This window comes from Saimiri boliviensis, chromosome 8 (genome assembly GCF_048565385.1).
Source record: "Saimiri boliviensis isolate mSaiBol1 chromosome 8, mSaiBol1.pri, whole genome shotgun sequence".
Lineage (NCBI taxonomy): Eukaryota > Metazoa > Chordata > Mammalia > Primates > Cebidae > Saimiri > Saimiri boliviensis.
Genome location: NC_133456.1, coordinates 75,355,337 through 75,373,739, shown reverse-complemented (window position 1 = coordinate 75,373,739; position 18,403 = coordinate 75,355,337). Strand labels below are relative to the sequence as shown.

At 41.7% G+C, this 18,403-nt stretch overlaps 1 protein-coding gene across 2 annotated transcripts in view; it reads right to left on the bottom strand.

Moving 5' to 3' along the window:
• Positions 1-694: 694 nt before the first annotated feature.
• KNG1 (kininogen 1) overlaps positions 695-18,403 on the bottom strand; it is a 29,930-nt gene continuing 12,221 nt past the window's right edge. The window contains exons 6-11 of one of the 2 annotated variants that reach the window (XM_010337697.2): positions 15,941-16,025; positions 14,890-15,062; positions 6,002-6,109; positions 5,794-5,880; positions 2,948-3,025; positions 695-938 (exon numbers count right to left, since the gene is read on the bottom strand). In XM_010337697.2, the coding sequence (XP_010335999.1) occupies positions 858-938; positions 2,948-3,025; positions 5,794-5,880; positions 6,002-6,109; positions 14,890-15,062; positions 15,941-16,025 (612 nt within the window). In that variant the 3' untranslated portion in view covers positions 695-857. Of the gene's footprint in view, positions 939-1,023; positions 3,026-5,793; positions 5,881-6,001; positions 6,110-14,889; positions 15,063-15,940; positions 16,026-18,403 lie in introns of those variants that run through there. The other variant, XM_003926995.4, reaches the window with a different exon arrangement.

Sequence of the window (18,403 nt, the reverse complement as noted above, 5' to 3'; positions counted from 1 at the left end):
AAACGGAGTCTTGCTTTATTGGCCAGGCTGGAGTGCAGTGGACAATCTCAGTTCACTGCAACTTCCGCCTCCTGTGTTCAAGTGATTCTCCAGCGTCAGCCTCCTGAGTAGCTGGGACTACAGGCACGGGCTATGACACCTGGCTAATTTTTTGTATTTTTAGTAGAGACAAGGTTTCACTGTATTAGCCCGAATGTTCTCCATCTCTTGATCTCGTGATCTGCCCACCTTGGCCTCCCAAAGTGCTGAGATTGCAGGCGTGAGCCACCATACCTGGCAATAGCAAATTTTCTTTAAACTTTTTTGAAGGTTAGGTATTTTCTGATAATGAGAAGTTGGTAGACATCATATTAACAGAGATGATTTAAAAAATATTTTTGGTAATTATCTGGACTGTAAGAAAACAATACTAAACAAGCCAAATTACTGTTAGCTAAAGGCTTGGGAATAGAAGAGGGAGGAAGAGAAGGTGGCGAGAGTCCTTAGATTACTGGTTGAAGCATGACCTACTGACTGAATTTCGCACCCATAGTGGTAAGGAAGTCCCTCCTAAGGCTCTCCGCCTTGGTTAGAGAGTGTTCCAGTGTTGGGTTGTGAGCCTCCACAGCAGAGCCACAGCACTGAGTCTAGACCAGCTAGAATTTGATGCAGGATGGGTATGGCCGAAAGGAGACCACTGTGAATTAACCAGGAGTAAGAACATCAAAACTGATCTTTATTTCACCCAGAGGCAGGATGATAAAATGGCATTCTTCTCTATTTAAATTCTATCCCATCTTTCTTCTTGTCCTTCCTCTCAAGGTTGCTGGCAGAGGTGGCTGGGGCTATGTGCCTGGAGTGAAGATTCTGCCCACTGGTCAAGAGACCTCCCTCTCAGATGCTGGCTCTGCCCCTGCCTTTGGGAGTCGACCCTTGTACTCGCAGGACCTTAGGTGACTCTGTAAGTATAGCAAAACTCAGTTAATCTGATGTTATCGTTCAATGTTTTTTAAAAAGTGGAGCATCCAGTTGACAAGGCGAGACTTTTTCCTGACGCCTTTGGTTGTTTATTTAAAAGTACAGGCAATATATAAGATGAAAGACAAACTCAGAGGTTCAAATACATCCGATAAATTGAAGCAGCAGTGACATACGCATCCAAAGATGACTGTAGCTATTAAAAGCCATATTTTGTTTCTCTAGGCAAAAGTACAACATTGGTTATAAAACATAAACCTTCTTTGCACGATAGGGCAATGAAAGACAATCCTATTATTCTCTTGCAAAACTCAATGGTCTTCAATGTCATAACAAAAAGATGATCTGATTATAAAGTGAGGCTAGAGAAGAATTTCCTCATAAAATATCTGAACCAACTGCATCACATTCCATAACATTCCCTTGTCAATTATTTCAAAAGCTTCCTTGGCAAGCCTGGTTCTATATTGCTTTCTCTGCTTTTCAGCCTTATCATTAAGCTCAAAGCTTCTGTAAACTAAGAATTACTCAATCTAGCCTCAGCAAAAAATAAACAGAATACTCCTATATGAAAGCCTGTTGCAAAGAGTAGTTAATGAGTAAACAGAAATTATTGACTTATAAGAAACACTCTCACCCAGAAAGGGAATTATCAGAATAGCTTTGTCAAGTGGGAGTACTTATTTGATATAACTAGCCCATTTTGGGAACAGAAAGTCATTTAATTTATGTCCCCCTTTTCCTCCCTTTGGCCAACCTGTCTTTCTTTCTTGTTACTTCTCTTTGACATCTGGAAGTTTTTTTTTTTTTAAATCATTTCTACTCCATTAATAAGCTCAACATTGAATCTCTTGACTTCCCTTATTTTCACACACATTCAAAGAGCAGGTGCCACAGTTCATTCAGAATGTCAAGAATCTTTGTATGAAAATTTATGACATAAGTTGTAAGGTGCATATTTGTTATCACAGAAGCCAGTTGCAGCAGGCCATAAGGCACATTAGTTTGTCCATTGTCTGTGCTAGTTTAGAAAACTTGTGAAGAAGATTCTGAAAGGATTTAGAATTGTGGCACACAATTTTACACAGTCCATGGAGATTGATGGTGTCTCTACTGGGAATCTGCTACTTCTCTTTAGGCTGTTCTGAAGCTGCACAGCTTTTGGTGCATTATATCAGGATATTTGCATTTGGACAATGGAGAGAGGGATATTGATACTTTAATAAAAGTATTAAAGAAATACCTATGGCTGCATAAATTAAAGGGCATCAGCAAGATCAAAATCATACGATTCTTTCATTTTTGTGGTTGGATTAATTTCACTAACTGACTTCCAGGGGCGTCCAGGACATTTGGGGGAGGCTGTGTCTGGAAAATCTGATATCTGGTTAAATGAAAGGCCATTTGGTTGTATCTGGATATCAGGGATCCAATCATCATCGCTCTCTGTGGGAGTTGGTGGTATATTAGGCATCATAGTTGCAAGGAGATCAGAGTCCTGAAAGTCCTGAAAGTCAGATGTAACTGCTACACCTGGCTGGGTTAGGGAAGGGATGGGTGTTGGCCCTTCTGTCTTCTCTTGGGTGTGTGCGGAAGATGTAGTACTATCTTCAGAAGAGCTTGCCAAAAGCTCTTTTTTCCAACCATTGTGCTTTCCATTCTTTTTGCCTTTATTTTTATGTTTTCCATGGCCATGACCATGCTTATGCTTATGTCCATGGTCAAGGCCATGGCCCCCTTGGTGTTCAAGATCATCAAGTTTGAACTTATGTCCAAGACCAAGACCATGTTGTTGTTGGTGCCCCCAGCCAAGGCCATGTCCCCTTTGGTGCCCATGCCCATGGTCACGTTCATGTTTATGGCCATGGCCAAGACCATGTTTTCTTTGCTTTTCATGGTCCGAGTCATGTTTATGAGTATGCCCTTGTTCTTTTCCTGAATCCCGCTCTTCGTCTTGTGCAGGTGCCATGGAAGTGTGGGGTGGACTTACAATTGTTTCTTCTCTTATTTCCCCTGCTTGTGATGTTCGGAAAGGTGAAAAACCTGGAGGCCTTTTCATCAGTGAGGTCTAAACAGAAAATATAAAATGAATGTATTACTGCAAAAATTGTGCTATCAATGAAGGAAACAAACACAGATATCTGACAATGCTATCTTAGTTTACAATGGGGGAGGTGTTTGCCAGATTTTAAATACTACATTAATATACCAGAAAGGATGAATAGTACTTTTTTCTCTTTTGATTGGTCTTAAAATTTGTGGACATTGATTTTTGTTCTTAATGATACTATAAAATGGCTGGGCGTGGTGGCTCACGCCTGTAATGCCAGCACTTTGGGAAGCTAAGGAGGGCAGATCACTTGAGGTCAGGAGTTCAAGACCAGCCTGGGCAACATGGTGAAACCCCATCTCTACTAAAAATACAAAAATTAGCTGGGCATGATGGCGCATGCCTGTAACCCCAGCTACTCAGGAGGCTGAGGCAGGAGAATTGCTTGAATCCAAGAGGTGGAGGTTGCAGTGAGCCGAGATGGCGCCACTGCACTCCAGCCTGGGTGACAGTGAGTTTCTGTCTCACAAACAAACAAACAAACAAACAAACAGTAAAATAAGCTAGAGAGCTTTTTCTTTATCTGGAAAAATTGGGTGGTTGAAGTAGCTAATCTCTAGGGTATCTTCTAAGCCTATGATTATGCAAGCACAGCATTTAATTATTGATACTATTGTTATTATCATCATCACTGCTTTCATCCTAAAAGGCCCCAAGTGGCTTTATGAACTGAATATATAGGGAGCATGTATCCATGATCACTTTGTTGTGCTGAAGTACATTAAGACATATTCACAAGCTTGAAATGCAGCCTTTGTACAATGTTTGTGTTAGTCCATCTACATACCTACACACGACAAAAGACTAAATCAGAAAAGAGGGAGAAGAGGCAACTTGCGTCGAAGATGTTGATTTGTGGATTAATTCTACCTACACTTACTACCCGTGAGAAGGTGTTAATTAGAGACAGTGATTAACATCATCTTTGGTGATGCAAAGAACATGGTCGTTGAAGTCAAGCCTGACCCTACTGGTCATCAACATCATCATGAAAAGGGTAGACTCTGAATTGACCAATATTTGAATCCAGGTGCCACTAGCTTCACTTTTCCCCTCTGTAAAATAGAAATAATAACAGCACCTGCCTCATAGAGTTATAAGGAAAACTAATGGAAAATGCGTGAAGCCTTCAGTATAGTGAATGGGACAGAGGAAGCATTTGGTCGTGTCATTATTCACTCAGGACCTCAAAGTCTTTCTAGTTTTTAGTGTCTCATCCTTGACAATAGGGAAAGGGTTACTACTTCCTAGGGTTCTTTTAAGATTTAAAAAAGAAAGATGACATCGACAAATGCTTCTCAAACTTGATTCCCCAGGCATCTTGTTAAAATTTGGTAGCTGTGAAGTGGGGTTTGCGAGTCTATATTTTTCTTTTCTTTTCTCTCTCTCTCTGTTTTTTTTTTTTTTTTTTGAGATGGAGTCTTGCTCTTGTTCCCCAGGCTGTAGTGCAGTGACGTGATCTTGGCTCACCACAACCTCTGCCCCCCGGGTTCAAGCGATTCTCCTGCTTCAGCCTTCCGAGTAGCTGGGATTACAGGTGGGACTACATGCCTGCCACCATGCCCTGCTAATTTTTTTTTTTTTTTTTTTTTGAGACGGAGTTTCGCTCTTGTTAGCCAGGCTGGAGTGCAATGGCGCGATCTCGGCTCACCGCAACCTCCGCCTCTTGGGTTCAGGCAATTCTCCTGCCTCAGCCTCCTGAGTAGCTGGGATTACAGGCACGTGCCACCATGCCCAGCTAATTTTTAGTATTTTTAGTAGAGACGGGGTTTCACCATGTTGACCAGGATGGTCTCGATCTCTCGACCTCGTGATCCACCCGCCTCGGCCTCCCAAAGTGCTGGGATTACAGGCTTGAGCCACCGCACCCAGCTATTTTTTTGTATTTTTAATAGAGATGGGATTTTTCTCTATGATGGTCAGGCTGGTCTTGAACTCCCGACTTCAGGCGATCTGCCTGCCTGGGCCTCCCGAAGTGCTGGCATTACAGGCCAGTGAGTCTGCATTTTTCTGCGTTGCCCAGCCAGTGAGTCTGCATTTTTCTCTTTCTTTTCCCTTTCCTCCCCTCCCGTCCCCTCCCCTTCTTCTTTTGATGGAGCTTTGCTCTTTGTTGCCTATGCTGGAGTGCAGTGGCGAGATCTTGGCTCATACAAACCTCTGCCTCCTGGGTTCAAGTGATTCTCCTGCCTCAGCCTCCCTGGTAGCTGGGATTACAGATACGCACCACCACACCCGGCTAATTTTTGTATTTTTAGTAGAGATGGAGTTTCACCATGTTGGCTAAGCTGGCCTCGAATTCCTGGCCTCAGGTGATCTGCCTGCCTCAGCCTCCCAAAATGCCAGGATTATAGGCGTGAGCCACCATGCCTGGCTGTGCATTTTTCACATGGTCCTTGCATGTCAGCAGAATGCAGTGGAGTGCTGTATCTGGCCTCAGGTGCACCTGGCATAGCAGATGTTGCTACTCCACAGCAGGACTGCAGTGTACTAGGAGAGGGTCTATAGCAGCTTCACTGAGACACTGGCAGTGTGTGAGAAGTGGTTAGGAGGATTATTACTCTCCTTTCTGGCCATTAAACAGATCAGCACAGAAGTGTGAGAGTTACTCCTCATTTTAAGAAGATAGCTCCCCAATTCATTTCAGTAATGGTTCATTTTCAACCCCTAAATATGAATTTTCAGAATGAGCAGAACTGACCCCATGCCAACTGTAATTAGAATCATACCATTCCCCGTGGTTCACACTTGACAGTAGGGTAAATTTTTTTCTCCCAAGGTACCACATAAACTTCAGCAGTGCAATCTAGGCTTTGCTATCCATGAAAACAGAAGTCAAAAGAGAGACAGTGTTATTCATGAGATATTTAAACAAACAATTTTTAAAACATCAAATAAGCTTCCAGTGAAAAAGTAGACAGGTGCATGATTACTCACGCCAAGTTTTTTGGTCTCACAGCTTTTGGTCAACTCTTCATTACTTTCCTTGGAACATGTGGTTTCCCTGGCCACGAAGTCAATAAAATATTTCTTGCCAGCTACCACCTGAAATTAATTAGCACAAAATGAATGCTTAAGAAATATTTGCATAATAAATCATTTATCTTTAAGACATTTTAAGGGAGAATCTTGAAATTTTAATTGATCAACTCAGGGAGTTACACACAAAAAGTACAAATGTTTGGCATTAAATCTTACCTGCATATTTAAAATATTTGGCAATTGGTTGGTCCCATTTCCTTTTCTAAATGAAGGAAGAAAAAAAGCAAGCTACAATTTTTATGTATGTATGTATTTATTTGAGTTTTATTGTCCAACAGCTGTTAAATTTACTAGTAATTCAAGAGTTCAGGTTGTTATATCTAAGAATCTAAGAGGAATAGGAAGAAAAACTTAAAATGTTTTTAAACATGCCTTGTTCTGCCAACTCTTGAATTGGTGAAGTACTAATATAGTAGTACTCTAGTACTACTATAGAAATATGTGGATTAAATTATGTAATTAGAAAAATTATGTTTTTTTATTGCTTCTCGTACTATTTTTAATATTAAGAAATTATTTTAGGCTGGGCACGGTGACTCATGCCTGGAATTGCAGCACTTTGGGAGGCAGAGGCAGGTGGATCACTTAAGGCCAGGTGTTCAAGACCAGCCTGACCAACATGGTCAAACCCTATCTCTACTAAAAATACAAACATTAGATAGGCATCGTGGTGCCTGCCTGTAATTCCAGCTATTTGGCAGAGTGAGGCAGAAGAGTCACTTGAACCCAGGAGGGGGAGGTTTCAGTGAGCCAACATTATACCACTTCCCTCCAGCCTGGGCAACAGAGTTAAGACTCTGTCTCAAAAAATAAAAATAAAAAATAATTATTTTAATCTCTAGCAACAGTTTTAATCACTATACAACACTATCTTTCATTAAATGTTTTGTGGCCCAATTTCTCAACCAAATTATTTAATATTTGGTTGCTAAAAGCACAATATGAGGTGATTGTGGGTAGGAGTCATTGGAAGAATTAAACTCCTCTTTTCTGGTGGTGTTTTGCTGGCTAAGTATGGTTACCACTGCTTACAGTGGCTCATGTCTATAATCCCAGCACTTTGGGAGGCTGAGGAGGGCAGATCACCTGAGGTCTGGGGTTCGAGACCAGCGTGGCCAACATATAGTGCAACCCCATCTCTACTAAAAGTACAAAAAATTAGCTGGGCATGGTGGCAGGCATCTGTAACCCCAGCTACTATGGAGGCTAAGGCAGGAGAATCACTGGACCTGGGTGGTGGAGGTTGAAGTAAGCCAAGATCCCACCACTGCACTCCAGCCTGGGCAACAGGGTGAGACTCTGTCTCAAAATAAATAAATAAATAAATAAGTGTATGTGTGTGTGTGTGTGTTCGTATGTGTGTGTATGTGGGTGTGTTTGTAATAGTATGTAGCTATTAAAAAGAATGCATGCTACCTATATCTGTTAACCTACAGGGACAGCCATTATTGAAAAAATGGAAGTTACAGGGTGATAGTGTAATCCCATTTTTGTAAAAGCAAACTACAACAGTCTTCTCTATCTCCTGACTTCTTTTCCCCCCCAAGACGGAGTTTCTCTCTTGTTACCCAAACTGGAGTGCAGTGGCACGATCTCGGCTCACCGCAACTTCTGCCTCCTGGGTTCAGGCAATTCTCCTGCCTCAACCTCCTGAGTAGCTGGGATTACAGGCACGCACCACCATGCTCAGCTAATGTTTTGTATTTTTAGTAGAGACGGAGTTTCACCATGTTGACCAGGATGGTCTCGATCTCTTGACCTTGTGATCTACGCGCCTCGGCCTCCCAAAGTGGTGGGATTACAGGCTTGAGCCACCGCGCCCGGTCCTGATTTTTTTTTTAAAAGCACGATGTGTAGACCTTCAGTGTAAATGAGATAAAAGGAAAAAAAAAAGATAAAAGCATGATGTGAGATGATTGCAGGGAGTCATTGGAAGAACTAAACTTCTCCTCTTTTCTGGCGTTGTTTTGCTGGCTAAGTATGGTTACATTTTTAAAATGAATTTAATGATTAACTTTGAAAAATCTAGGTTTGTGTGGAAGTTGGGAAGAGGTTCCAAGAGGGATTCAGAGTCTTTCCTTTGTGCTCATGAATTATCTTGCTCTTTTCAGAGTATACCTTAATTAAAGTTGATCAGTGTAATGTAGCCTAAGAAAGCTGACAATTTGTAATGCAAACCACAGCTGATGGCTCAACTCTATTCAGGGTCCAGAGGAGAGGAATTAAATAGACATTAAATAACATCTTCTATCTGAGGTCCTAAAAATTGCATCCACATTGCTACCTTTCTCAGGGGTCATTCTTATCAGAAGTCTTCCCTGTTTAAGCTTACCTTCAAAAAAAATTAAAGAAATAAAAAGTAAAAATAGGCTGGGCACAGTGGCTCACTCCTGTCATCCCTGCAGTTTGGGAGGCCAAGGTGTGTGGATCACTTGAGGCCAGAAGTTTAAGATCAGCCTGGCCAACATGATGAAACCCCGTCTCTACTAAAAATACGAAAAATTAGCTGGGTGTGGTGGCAGGTGCCTGTAATCCCAGCTACTGGGGAGGCTGAGGCACAAGAACACTTGAACCTGAGAGGAAGAGGTTGCAGTGAGCCAAGATTGTGGCACTGCACTCCAGCCTGAGCAAAAGAGTGAGACTGTCTCAGAAAAATGAAACAAACAAAACAAACAAAAAATGAAAACAAATAAATAAATGTTCACCAAAACTCATGATGAGAAAGGCCTTTCTTAGGTGAAAAGCAGAAGAAAGAAATCTAAAGGAAGGGGAAAATATTAAAACTTCACTGAACAAAAATGAAACCGCTTCTGAAAAATCACAGTAAGTGTAGGAGTTCAGTCAAGATACTGGCAAAAATATTAAGGGAAAAATATTAGAGGAAGTTATAGAATATAGTCTCATATCCTTATGGAAGGCCTAAGGGTTTTTTCTACAGTTCTTGGCTGAAGGCAGCCTTGTTCCCTTCGTTAAATAAATTAGAGCAGAAACAAAGGAATGTGGGGAGTTTACCTAACTAACTTGTTTACTCATGTGGTTCTAAAATTAACCTTTGATTATTCCAGATAGCTTCTCTTGTGGGGAGGTCAACAAAGGATATTACCCACTAAATGGTATTTGCTTTAGGCATCAGAATCTGTCCTTTAATCTTCAACCTATAATGGTGTTGACTCAAAGCTTTTGTCATTTAATGTGTGCTGAATAAAGACCAGAGAGGCCAGCACGTAAGGGCTGGCAATCACAACTGTTTACAGTACTCCCAAGGGAGTCTGTAAATGACCGTGGACACCCAGCCTGCTCATTCACTGTATTCTGTGTGTGAATGTATGTTATTCATCCGTTGCTGAGTCAGGGTCTGCAGGACAGACCCCCGCAGGTGGTGACCCCAACAGGTAAGCAAAGTAAAAGGGTCAACTGGGAAAACTATGACATAAAATCAATATCCATATGCATATAAAGCCCAACACTAAAAAGTGGACAAAAACCATGAGCAGATATTTCAGAGAATGAATTAAAATAGTCATTAAGCTTGAAAAAAAAGTTTAACTTCATTAATAAACAAAAACATGCTCATTAAAAAAAGGCAGTGAGACATCATTGTTAACCTTCCATGCTGGCAAAGATGAAGACAAAAATTGATGATACCTGGTGTTGGCCAGGCATAGGAAACCTTCAGCCTCAGTCACTGCTGTTAGGAAGAGAATTCAAATTAAGATCCTTAACTGATGTCATATACCCAGGTGATGTGAATGTAAATTGGCATCATTGCAAATAGTTTGGTGATTTTGGTAATTTACATCGTCTTAGATATATACATATTTTTTGACATTTCTAGAACTTTGTCAAAGGCAAAATTTCTGCATGCACACACACATTATCTTGGAAGTATATTCATCTCAGCAGAGACAGGAAGGAGCATCAACAGCCTTGGGGACAGCAGCAGTGATGGCAGGGCAAAATAAAACATATGAAGCTGCAATTCCTAACATGTGAAAATGGAAGATTCAGGAAACGTTTGGCATCTAAAATATAAATCCAATGTGGAATCAACATGTGTCCAAACAGGTCTAAATATGCAAACCCAAGGCAAGATTAAAACTATAAAATAAATATTCAGCAATTTGGCATATTGGTCATTTGTAGGAGTTCAGTCCAGGTAGATTGGAGATTAGCTTTTAGCAAATTCATCATGTTTAACTAATTTCCAGTAAATTGGCTACTTGCACCAATGCTTCCTCGGGTGACTATGTCCAAGCAGCCAAATTGCTCTCTTTAAATGCAAAAATCAGTAAAGACTCATCTCTCTAAAGTAAGTTTGAAATTCTCACAATATTCGATTGACTTGGCAACTAACTGAAGGGTGACCTTTTGGTGTCCCCCTGGCATCCTTAACATAAACACACACACACTACAATAGTGATTGGTTAAACCACAGAGAGAACTGTAACTACTAACAGTTACAGTTAAGAGGACTAGCTATTTATGCTTGAGAATGAGTGGTTCTCTCTTTGATGGCAAATTTGCGACATGCAATACATGATAGATTATTCCTACAACATTGAGACTAAAGAATAAGGGACTTGGGTACTGTGATGTGCACCTGGAGGCTGAGCTGGGCAGGTTGCTTGCTCCCAGGAGTTTGAGTCCAACATGGGCATCAGAGTGGGAGCCCCATCTCTCTCTCTCTCTATCTGTCTCTCTCTCTCTCTCTCTCGTTCTGTTTGCTCTGTTGCCCAAAGGGTCTTGCTCTGTCACCTAGGCTGGAGTGCACTGGCATGATCATAGCTCACTGCAGCCTCGATGTCCTGGTCTCAAGTGATCCTCCCAGTCTCAGGTGATCCTTCCACTTCAGCTTCTCAAAGTAGTTGGGTCTACAAGCACATACCACCATATCCAGCTAATTTTTAAAATTCTTTTTCTTAATTTTTTGAGATGGATTTTTACTCTTGTCACCCAGGCTGGGGTGCAATGGCATGATCTAGGCTCACTGCAACCTCCGCCTCCCAAGTTCAAGTGATGGCTGACTGTGACCTCCACGTCCCAGGTTCAAGCCATTCTCCTGCCTCAGCCTTCTGAGTAGCTGGGATTACAGGCATGCACCACCACACCCAGCTATTTTTTTTTTTTTTTGTATTTTTAGTAGGGTGGGGTTTCTCCATGTTGGTCAGGCTGGTCTCAAACTCCTGACCTCAGGTGATCTGCCCTCCTTGGCCTCCCAAAGTGCTGGGATTACAGGCATGAGCCACTGCACTTGGCCTCAATTTTTGTATTTTTAGTAGAGACAGTTTTTCACCATATTGGTCAGGCTAGTCTCGAACTCCTGACCTCAAGTGGTTCATCCGCCTCAGCCTCCCAAAGTGCTGGGATTACAGGCATGGACCACACTCCCAGCCTTTAATTCTTTTTTTGTGGAGACAGAGACTTGTTATGTTGCTCAGGCCAGTCTTGCCCTGGGCTCCAGTGATCCTTCCGTCTCAGCCTCCCAAAGTACTGGGATCACAGGCATGAGCTACTGTGCCTGGCCCCCATCTCTTGTGAAACAACAATAACAACCAAAGAATAAAGGAATTTCACGGGCCAGGTGTGGTAGCTCACACCTGTAATCCCAGCACTTTGGGAGGCCGAGACTGGCAGATCATGAGGTCAGGAGACTGAGACCATCCTGGCTAACATGGTGAAATCCCGTCTCTACTAAAACAGAAAACACTAGCCGGGTGTGGTGGCACACACCTGTAGTCCCAGCTACTTGGGAGGTTGAGGCAGGGGAATTGCTTGAACCGGGGAGGCAGAGGTTGCAGTGAGCCAAGATCATGTCACTGCACTCCAGCCTGGCGACAGGGTGAGACTCCATCTCAAAAAAAAAAAAAAAAGTGAAAAAAGTGACACTTAAAGCTGATAAAAGCATGAGTAGCATAGATTGGCATCCCTTTCAAGTAAACCTAACGTGGTGATGTGGCAATGAAATCAGAGAGAGGGTGGTCATGTCTGGGATAGAAATGAGCGCTCGCTGCACGCGGTGGCTCACGCCTGTAATCCCAGCACTTTGGGAGGCTGAGGCGGGTAGATCACGAGGTCAAGAGATCGAGACCATCCTGGTCAACATGGTGAAACCCCATCTCTACTAAAAATACAAAAAATTAGCTGGGCATGGTGGCATGTGCCTGTAATCCCAGCTACTCAGGAGGCTGAGGCAGGAGAATTGCCTGAACCCAGGAGGCGGAGGTTGCGGTGAGCCGAGATCGTGCCATTGCACTCCAGCCTGGGTAACAAGTACGAAACTCCGTCTCAAAAAAAAAAAAAAAAAAAAAAAGAAAGAAAGAAATGAGTGCTCAAGTAGCAGAGAGATCAAAGTCTCAGTTTTGATTTACTTTAATCTATTTTGTTTACTATTTTCAGTTACAAAAGTAACACAGGAAATTAGAAAGATTAAAGTAGCCTGTTATTCCATCACCTGAAAATCACCACTATGACTATGAGGCATTTGTTTTTTATTTGTTTGTTTTGAGACAGAGTCTGACTCTGTTATCCAAGCTGGAGTGCAGTGGCGCGATCTCGGCTCACTGTAACCTCCGCCTCCTGGGTTCAAGCGATTCTCGTGCCTCAGCCTCCTGAGTAGCTGGGCTTATAGGCGCAAACCACCATGCCTGGCTAATTTTGTCATTTTTATTAGGTTGGTGCAACAGTAATTGTGGTTTTGCCATTAGTTTGGCAAAAACCTCAACTACTTTTGCACCAACCTAATAGTATAGATGGGGCTTCACCATGTTGCCCAGGCTGGTCTCAAACTCCTGACCTTAAGCAATTTACCCACTTCAGCCTCCGAAAGTGCTGGGATTATAAGCATGAGCCACTGCATCCACCCCCCTTTTTTTCCATATGATTTTCTGTACTTTTAAATAATACAACTGATAACATCATGAATATTCAATTTTATGCCTCCTTTTTTTCATTGAATATTATAACACCAGACATTCCCCACATCAAGAGTGCCTCACAAAGATTCTTTTAAATTGCTGCTTAACATTCCATTCTAAGGATATACCAGGCATGATCTAATCATTCTTGTATTAATCGTTTTGACATTTGACTATTTTTGCTGTTATAATTACAACTTCAGTGAATATCATTGTATAGAAAGACGCCTATTTTAGATTCCTAGAAATCAATTTCCTAGCCAAATGTATAAACTTTTTTTTTTTTTTTTTTGAGACGGAGTTTCGCTCTTGTTACCCAGGCTGGAGTGCAATGGCGCGGTCTTGGCTCACCGCAACCTCCTCCTCCTGGGCTCAGGCAATTCTCCTGCCTCAGCCTCCTAAGTAGCTGGGATTACAGGCATGTGCCACCACGCCCAGCTAGTTTTTGTATTTTTAGTAGAGACGGGGTTTCACCATGTTGACCAGGATGGTCTCGATCTCTCGACCTCGTGATCCACCCGCCTCGGCCTCCCAAAGTGCTGGGATTACAGGCTTGAGCCACCGCGCCCAGCCTGTATAAACTTTTTAGTGAGAATTTTTTTATTTTCTTTTTTTTTTAATTGCATTTTAGGTTTTGGGGTACATGTGAAGTACATGCAAGATTGTTGCATAGGTACACACATGGCAGTGTGGTTTGCTGCCGAATTTTTTCACCAGATTATGAAGATTATGTTGGCTTGCTGTAATAGTTTGGCTCTATTTTGATTATTTTTCTTTAACTTGTATTTAGGGAAGCCAGTTTTGAGTCCCTAAACTAGGAATCTGTTCATAAAAAACATTGGTCAGAGACTATTGGAGTTGCTAGAAATTTAGGCTCTTCTTTTTTTTCTTTTTTTGAGACAAAGTCTTGTTCTGTCATCCAGGCTGGAGTGCACTGGCGTGATCTCAGCTCACTGCAACCTTCACCTCTGGGGTTCAAGTGATCTCCTGCCTCAGTCTCCTGAGTAGCTGGGATTACAGATGCCCACCACCACTCCTGGCTAATTTGTATTCTTAGTAGAAAAGGGATTTCTCCGTGTTGGTCAGGCTGGTCTCGAACTCCTGACCTCAGGTGATCCACCCGCCTCGACCTCCCAAAGTACTGGGATTACAAGCATGAGCCACCGTGCATGGCCTATGTAGGCTCTTCTAATACAGTCACTCATTTTATAGATGGGGCTGCAAAAGCTTAGAACATTTGAATGACCACCCAGAGCGATCTGGGATTTGAGTGGCAGATGCTATGGTGAAACTGAGTCTCCTCACTCCCAGAAGACACTCCTGTCAATCTTCTATTGAAAGGGTATCAAAGGAGAGATGAATCCTCAGAGTGTACATTTCCAAGAGAGCCATCCCAGGCAGAGAGAACAGTAGGTGAAAGACATAGAAGCAAGAGAGTGTGGAAGCTAGGCAATGATGGATAGACTGATGTGGCTGAGCCCAAGGCATTATGTGATATTATAATGAGAGATGAGTCAAGAAAGATACAGAGTAAGTCTTGTTGGCCCTAGCCCTGAATTTTCTTAATTATGTCGTGGTTGCTATTGCATTCATATAGCATTTTAGAGTTTGAAAAAGTGGTCTGACATATATGAATTTGTTTGTTCCTCACTTCAGTCTTTTACAGATACAAAACAGAGAGAATGTTGTAAAACACTTGTCCAAGATCAAGCATGCAGGGAGATTGGCACTGAACCTACCAAATCTAACCTACCAAAGCACATTATCAAATGATAGTTTCCCAATTCAGAGCCAAGATCAGTGGCAAAATTAGTAAGCAATTTGCACATAGACTATAGTGTTAGTGCTTTTGTAGCATAATTTACACACCTGTACTCTTGCTCTTTTCACATTGTCAATCTTGAAATAGAAAGTTTCATTGTTCTCTGCATTAAGCTTTGTGATGGTGTGAGTCAGTGTCTCCTCCAGCTCTGGGCTGTTGGTGGGTATATCTCTGGGGCAGCCAACACAAAGCTTGGTAGGTGGTTGTACAAAATCCTCCCCTGGAAGGATCAGGTATTGTCAGCATGTACACTGAAGTAGCAGCCTGGCCTAGCATCCCTCCTGCATAAGAACCAGCACCTACATTTATAAAGGGCGACATGGTAGCCCAGACTTAGAAGTGAGTGGGTGAAGGTTGTCTGTCTGACTTTCACTCACTGCCTCTATTCTTTTCTCCTCCTCAGAGCCCATTGAATTTAGGGAAACATATTCAATTGGAAGGTGTGAGTGACTCAATCAAAATGCTACACTTTTCTTGAATGTTTGCAGTTTTGATGGAAACTGTAAAAAGCAATGCTTAATTTAAAGGAGTGACTCTCATAAGAAAAATTTAAGTGTTGTGGCTCTGGTGAGCAGGTAGCTTCAGATTACTCATTTTGGAATGCATACAAGTGTTTTCCAAGCATGAGAAAAGCCAACTCTTGTTATAGGAAATACTGACCTGACCACAAACTCATACTATCTCCATTTCTTCCCGTTATAACATGCAGGGAAAACCACCTTAATTGAAAGGGTTTTATTCTGAATGGTTAGAATTAAAATACGGGTCTCTCCAAATTACAGCACCTGACTTGACGACAACTTGTAGAGAAGAGAGACCAGTTGGCATTGTACCCAAAGGCCAACTTTGCCCAGGGGTCATGTATTTCCCTTCCATCTTTGTAACCCATTCTGGCCACTTACAGAACAGCCTGAGCTGCAGTACAACTGGGAAGGGAAGAGGTACTGTGTTCTCATCAAGGGGGGCATCTATGCCCGCAGGTTACACAGACTTTGGAGTATATCATGGGAACCAAAACACAACTTATAGGAAAAGACCCAGCCAGTTGTCTGGGACCACTATTCCTCTATGGGTGTGTCAACATTTGTTATTCCTTACCTGGATAAATGTCACATTTCTGTGTGAAGGAAGTAATTCGTAGCTGAGTATCCAGGTATGCATCATCTGTACATTCACCGATATCCTGGTTTTTAAAAAGCATATACGTGTTAAGTTAAAAACGTTTTTTAGAGTCTTTAAACAGCTAGTAAAATTGAAAAATAGGATGCATACTTTCCAAATCATTGCATAGAAAAAGCCGGGTGTGGTGGCTCAAGCCTGTAATCCCAGCACTTTGGGAGGCCGAGGTGGGTGGATCATGAGGTCAAGAGATCGAGACCATCCTGGTCAACAAGGTGAAACCCCGTCTCTACTAAAAATACAAAAAAAATCAGCTGGGCATGGTGGTGCGTGCCTGTAATCCCAGCTACTCAGGAGGCTGAGGCAGGAGAATTGCCTGAACCCAGGAGGCGGAGGTTGCGGTGAGCCGAGGTCGCACCATTGCAATTGCACTCCAGCCTGGTTAAGAGCGAAACTCTGTCTCAAAAAAAAAAAAAAAAAAAGAAACTCCATCTCAGAAAAAAAGAGAAAGAAGAAAGAAGCCAGGCATGGTGGCTCACGCCTGTAATCCCGACACCAGGCGTTTTAGACCAGCCTGGAAACATGGTGAAACCCTGTCTCTACAAAAAATACAAAAATTAGCTGGGTGTGGTAGCATACATCTGTAGTCCCAGCTACTCGGGAGGATGAGGCAGGAGAATCACTTGTAGCTGGGAGGCAGAGGTTGCAGTGAGCCAAGATTGTGCCACTGCACTCCAGCCTGGGTGACAGAGTGAGAGGCTGTCTCAAAAAAAAAAAAAAAAAAAAAAAAGTCTTACTGCAAAAGAGAGACTAAAATACAATTAAGTAATAGTATCAATAGCAGCAACAAATACATGCATGTACACAAGCACATGGAAAGCAGGAAATAAGATCACAAGATCTAGTATAGAAATAACAACCATATAAATAAAAAGATACATTTCTAAAAGAAAAAGGTAAGACTTTCAGACTGTTAAGACACCAAATTGATGTATTACAGTTTCAAGAATTATCTCACAATAAAAACAATATGTAAAGCTTAAAAATAAAAGATGAGCGAGGCTATATGAGACAACTATGAACAGAGAAGGAACTAGAATATTAGTAATATTGGACAAAGTAAAATTCAACAAAACAAAACACTCATAAAGGTAGTAAAAATGATAATTTTATTTTTCAAAAGCACAGACCAGAAGGCTTGGAATCAAAATACATAAAGTAAAAAAATTACACATATGAATAGAAATGGATAGAAATCATCATGATAGGAAAATTCAGTGTTAGCAATTTCAAGTAGGCCAGGTGCAGTGGTTCACGCCTGTAATCCCAGCACTTTGGGAGGCCTAGGTGGGTGGGTCACCTGAGGTCAGGAGCTCGAGACCAACCTGGCCAACATGGTGAAACCCCATCTCTACTAAAAATACAAAAAAATAGCCAGGTGTGGTGGCACATGCCTGTGATCCCAGTAATCCAGAAGCTAAGACAGGAGACTCACTTGAACCCGGGAAGTGGAGGTTGCAGTGAGCCGAGATCAAGCCACTGCACTCCAGCCTGGGTGATAGAGTAGAATTCTGTCTCAAAAAAAAAAAGAAAAGAAAAGAAAAGAAAAAAGACCATAGAAGATTTGAATAACATAATAAAGATTTATTTAAATGATATTTTCATACTATATGTGATTTTAAATGATACTTTCATAAGTATCATACAAATTTGCATGTATTTGTATTTTTGTTGTTGGTGGTGGTTTTTTTTTTTTGTTTTTTTTTTTTGTTTTTTTTTTTTAGATGGAATATTGCTCTGTCACCAGGCTGGAGTACAGTGGCGTGATCTTGGCTCGCTGCAACCTCTGCCTCCTGATTCAAGTGATTCTCTTGCCTCAGCCTCCCAAGTACCTGGGATTACATGTGCGTGCCACTACACCTGGCTAATTTTTCATATTTTTAGTAGACATAAGGTTTTGCCATGTTGGCCAGGCTGGTCTTGAACTCCTGATCTCAAGTGATTCACCTACCTCAGCCTCCCAAAGTGCTGGGATTGCAGGCATGAGCTATAGCATCTGGCCAGTATCATGCAAATATTTTTTATTGTTTTTATGCCAGGTTACAAAAAGATTAAATACATTTTACAAAGCAGACACAATACAGGGTATGTTCTTTTACCTCAGCATCAAAAAGAAAAAATAATCTCTAAAAATTAGTACTGTTTAAACAAACAGACAAAAACAATATACTTGGAAATATAAACATGCTTGCCTAAAAAGTTAGGGTCTCCTTTGGATAAGGAAAGAAAAAAAACAAACAAAATAACAAAAATGAGAATTCCATATAATGTTATCGGAACAGCATTCTAAGTTAATTTTTGACTTGACACGATTTCATAATTTAAAAACAGAGGGAGAAAAATAAAGAGAAAGACCTATGCCAAGGTCCCCAGAAGGGAGCA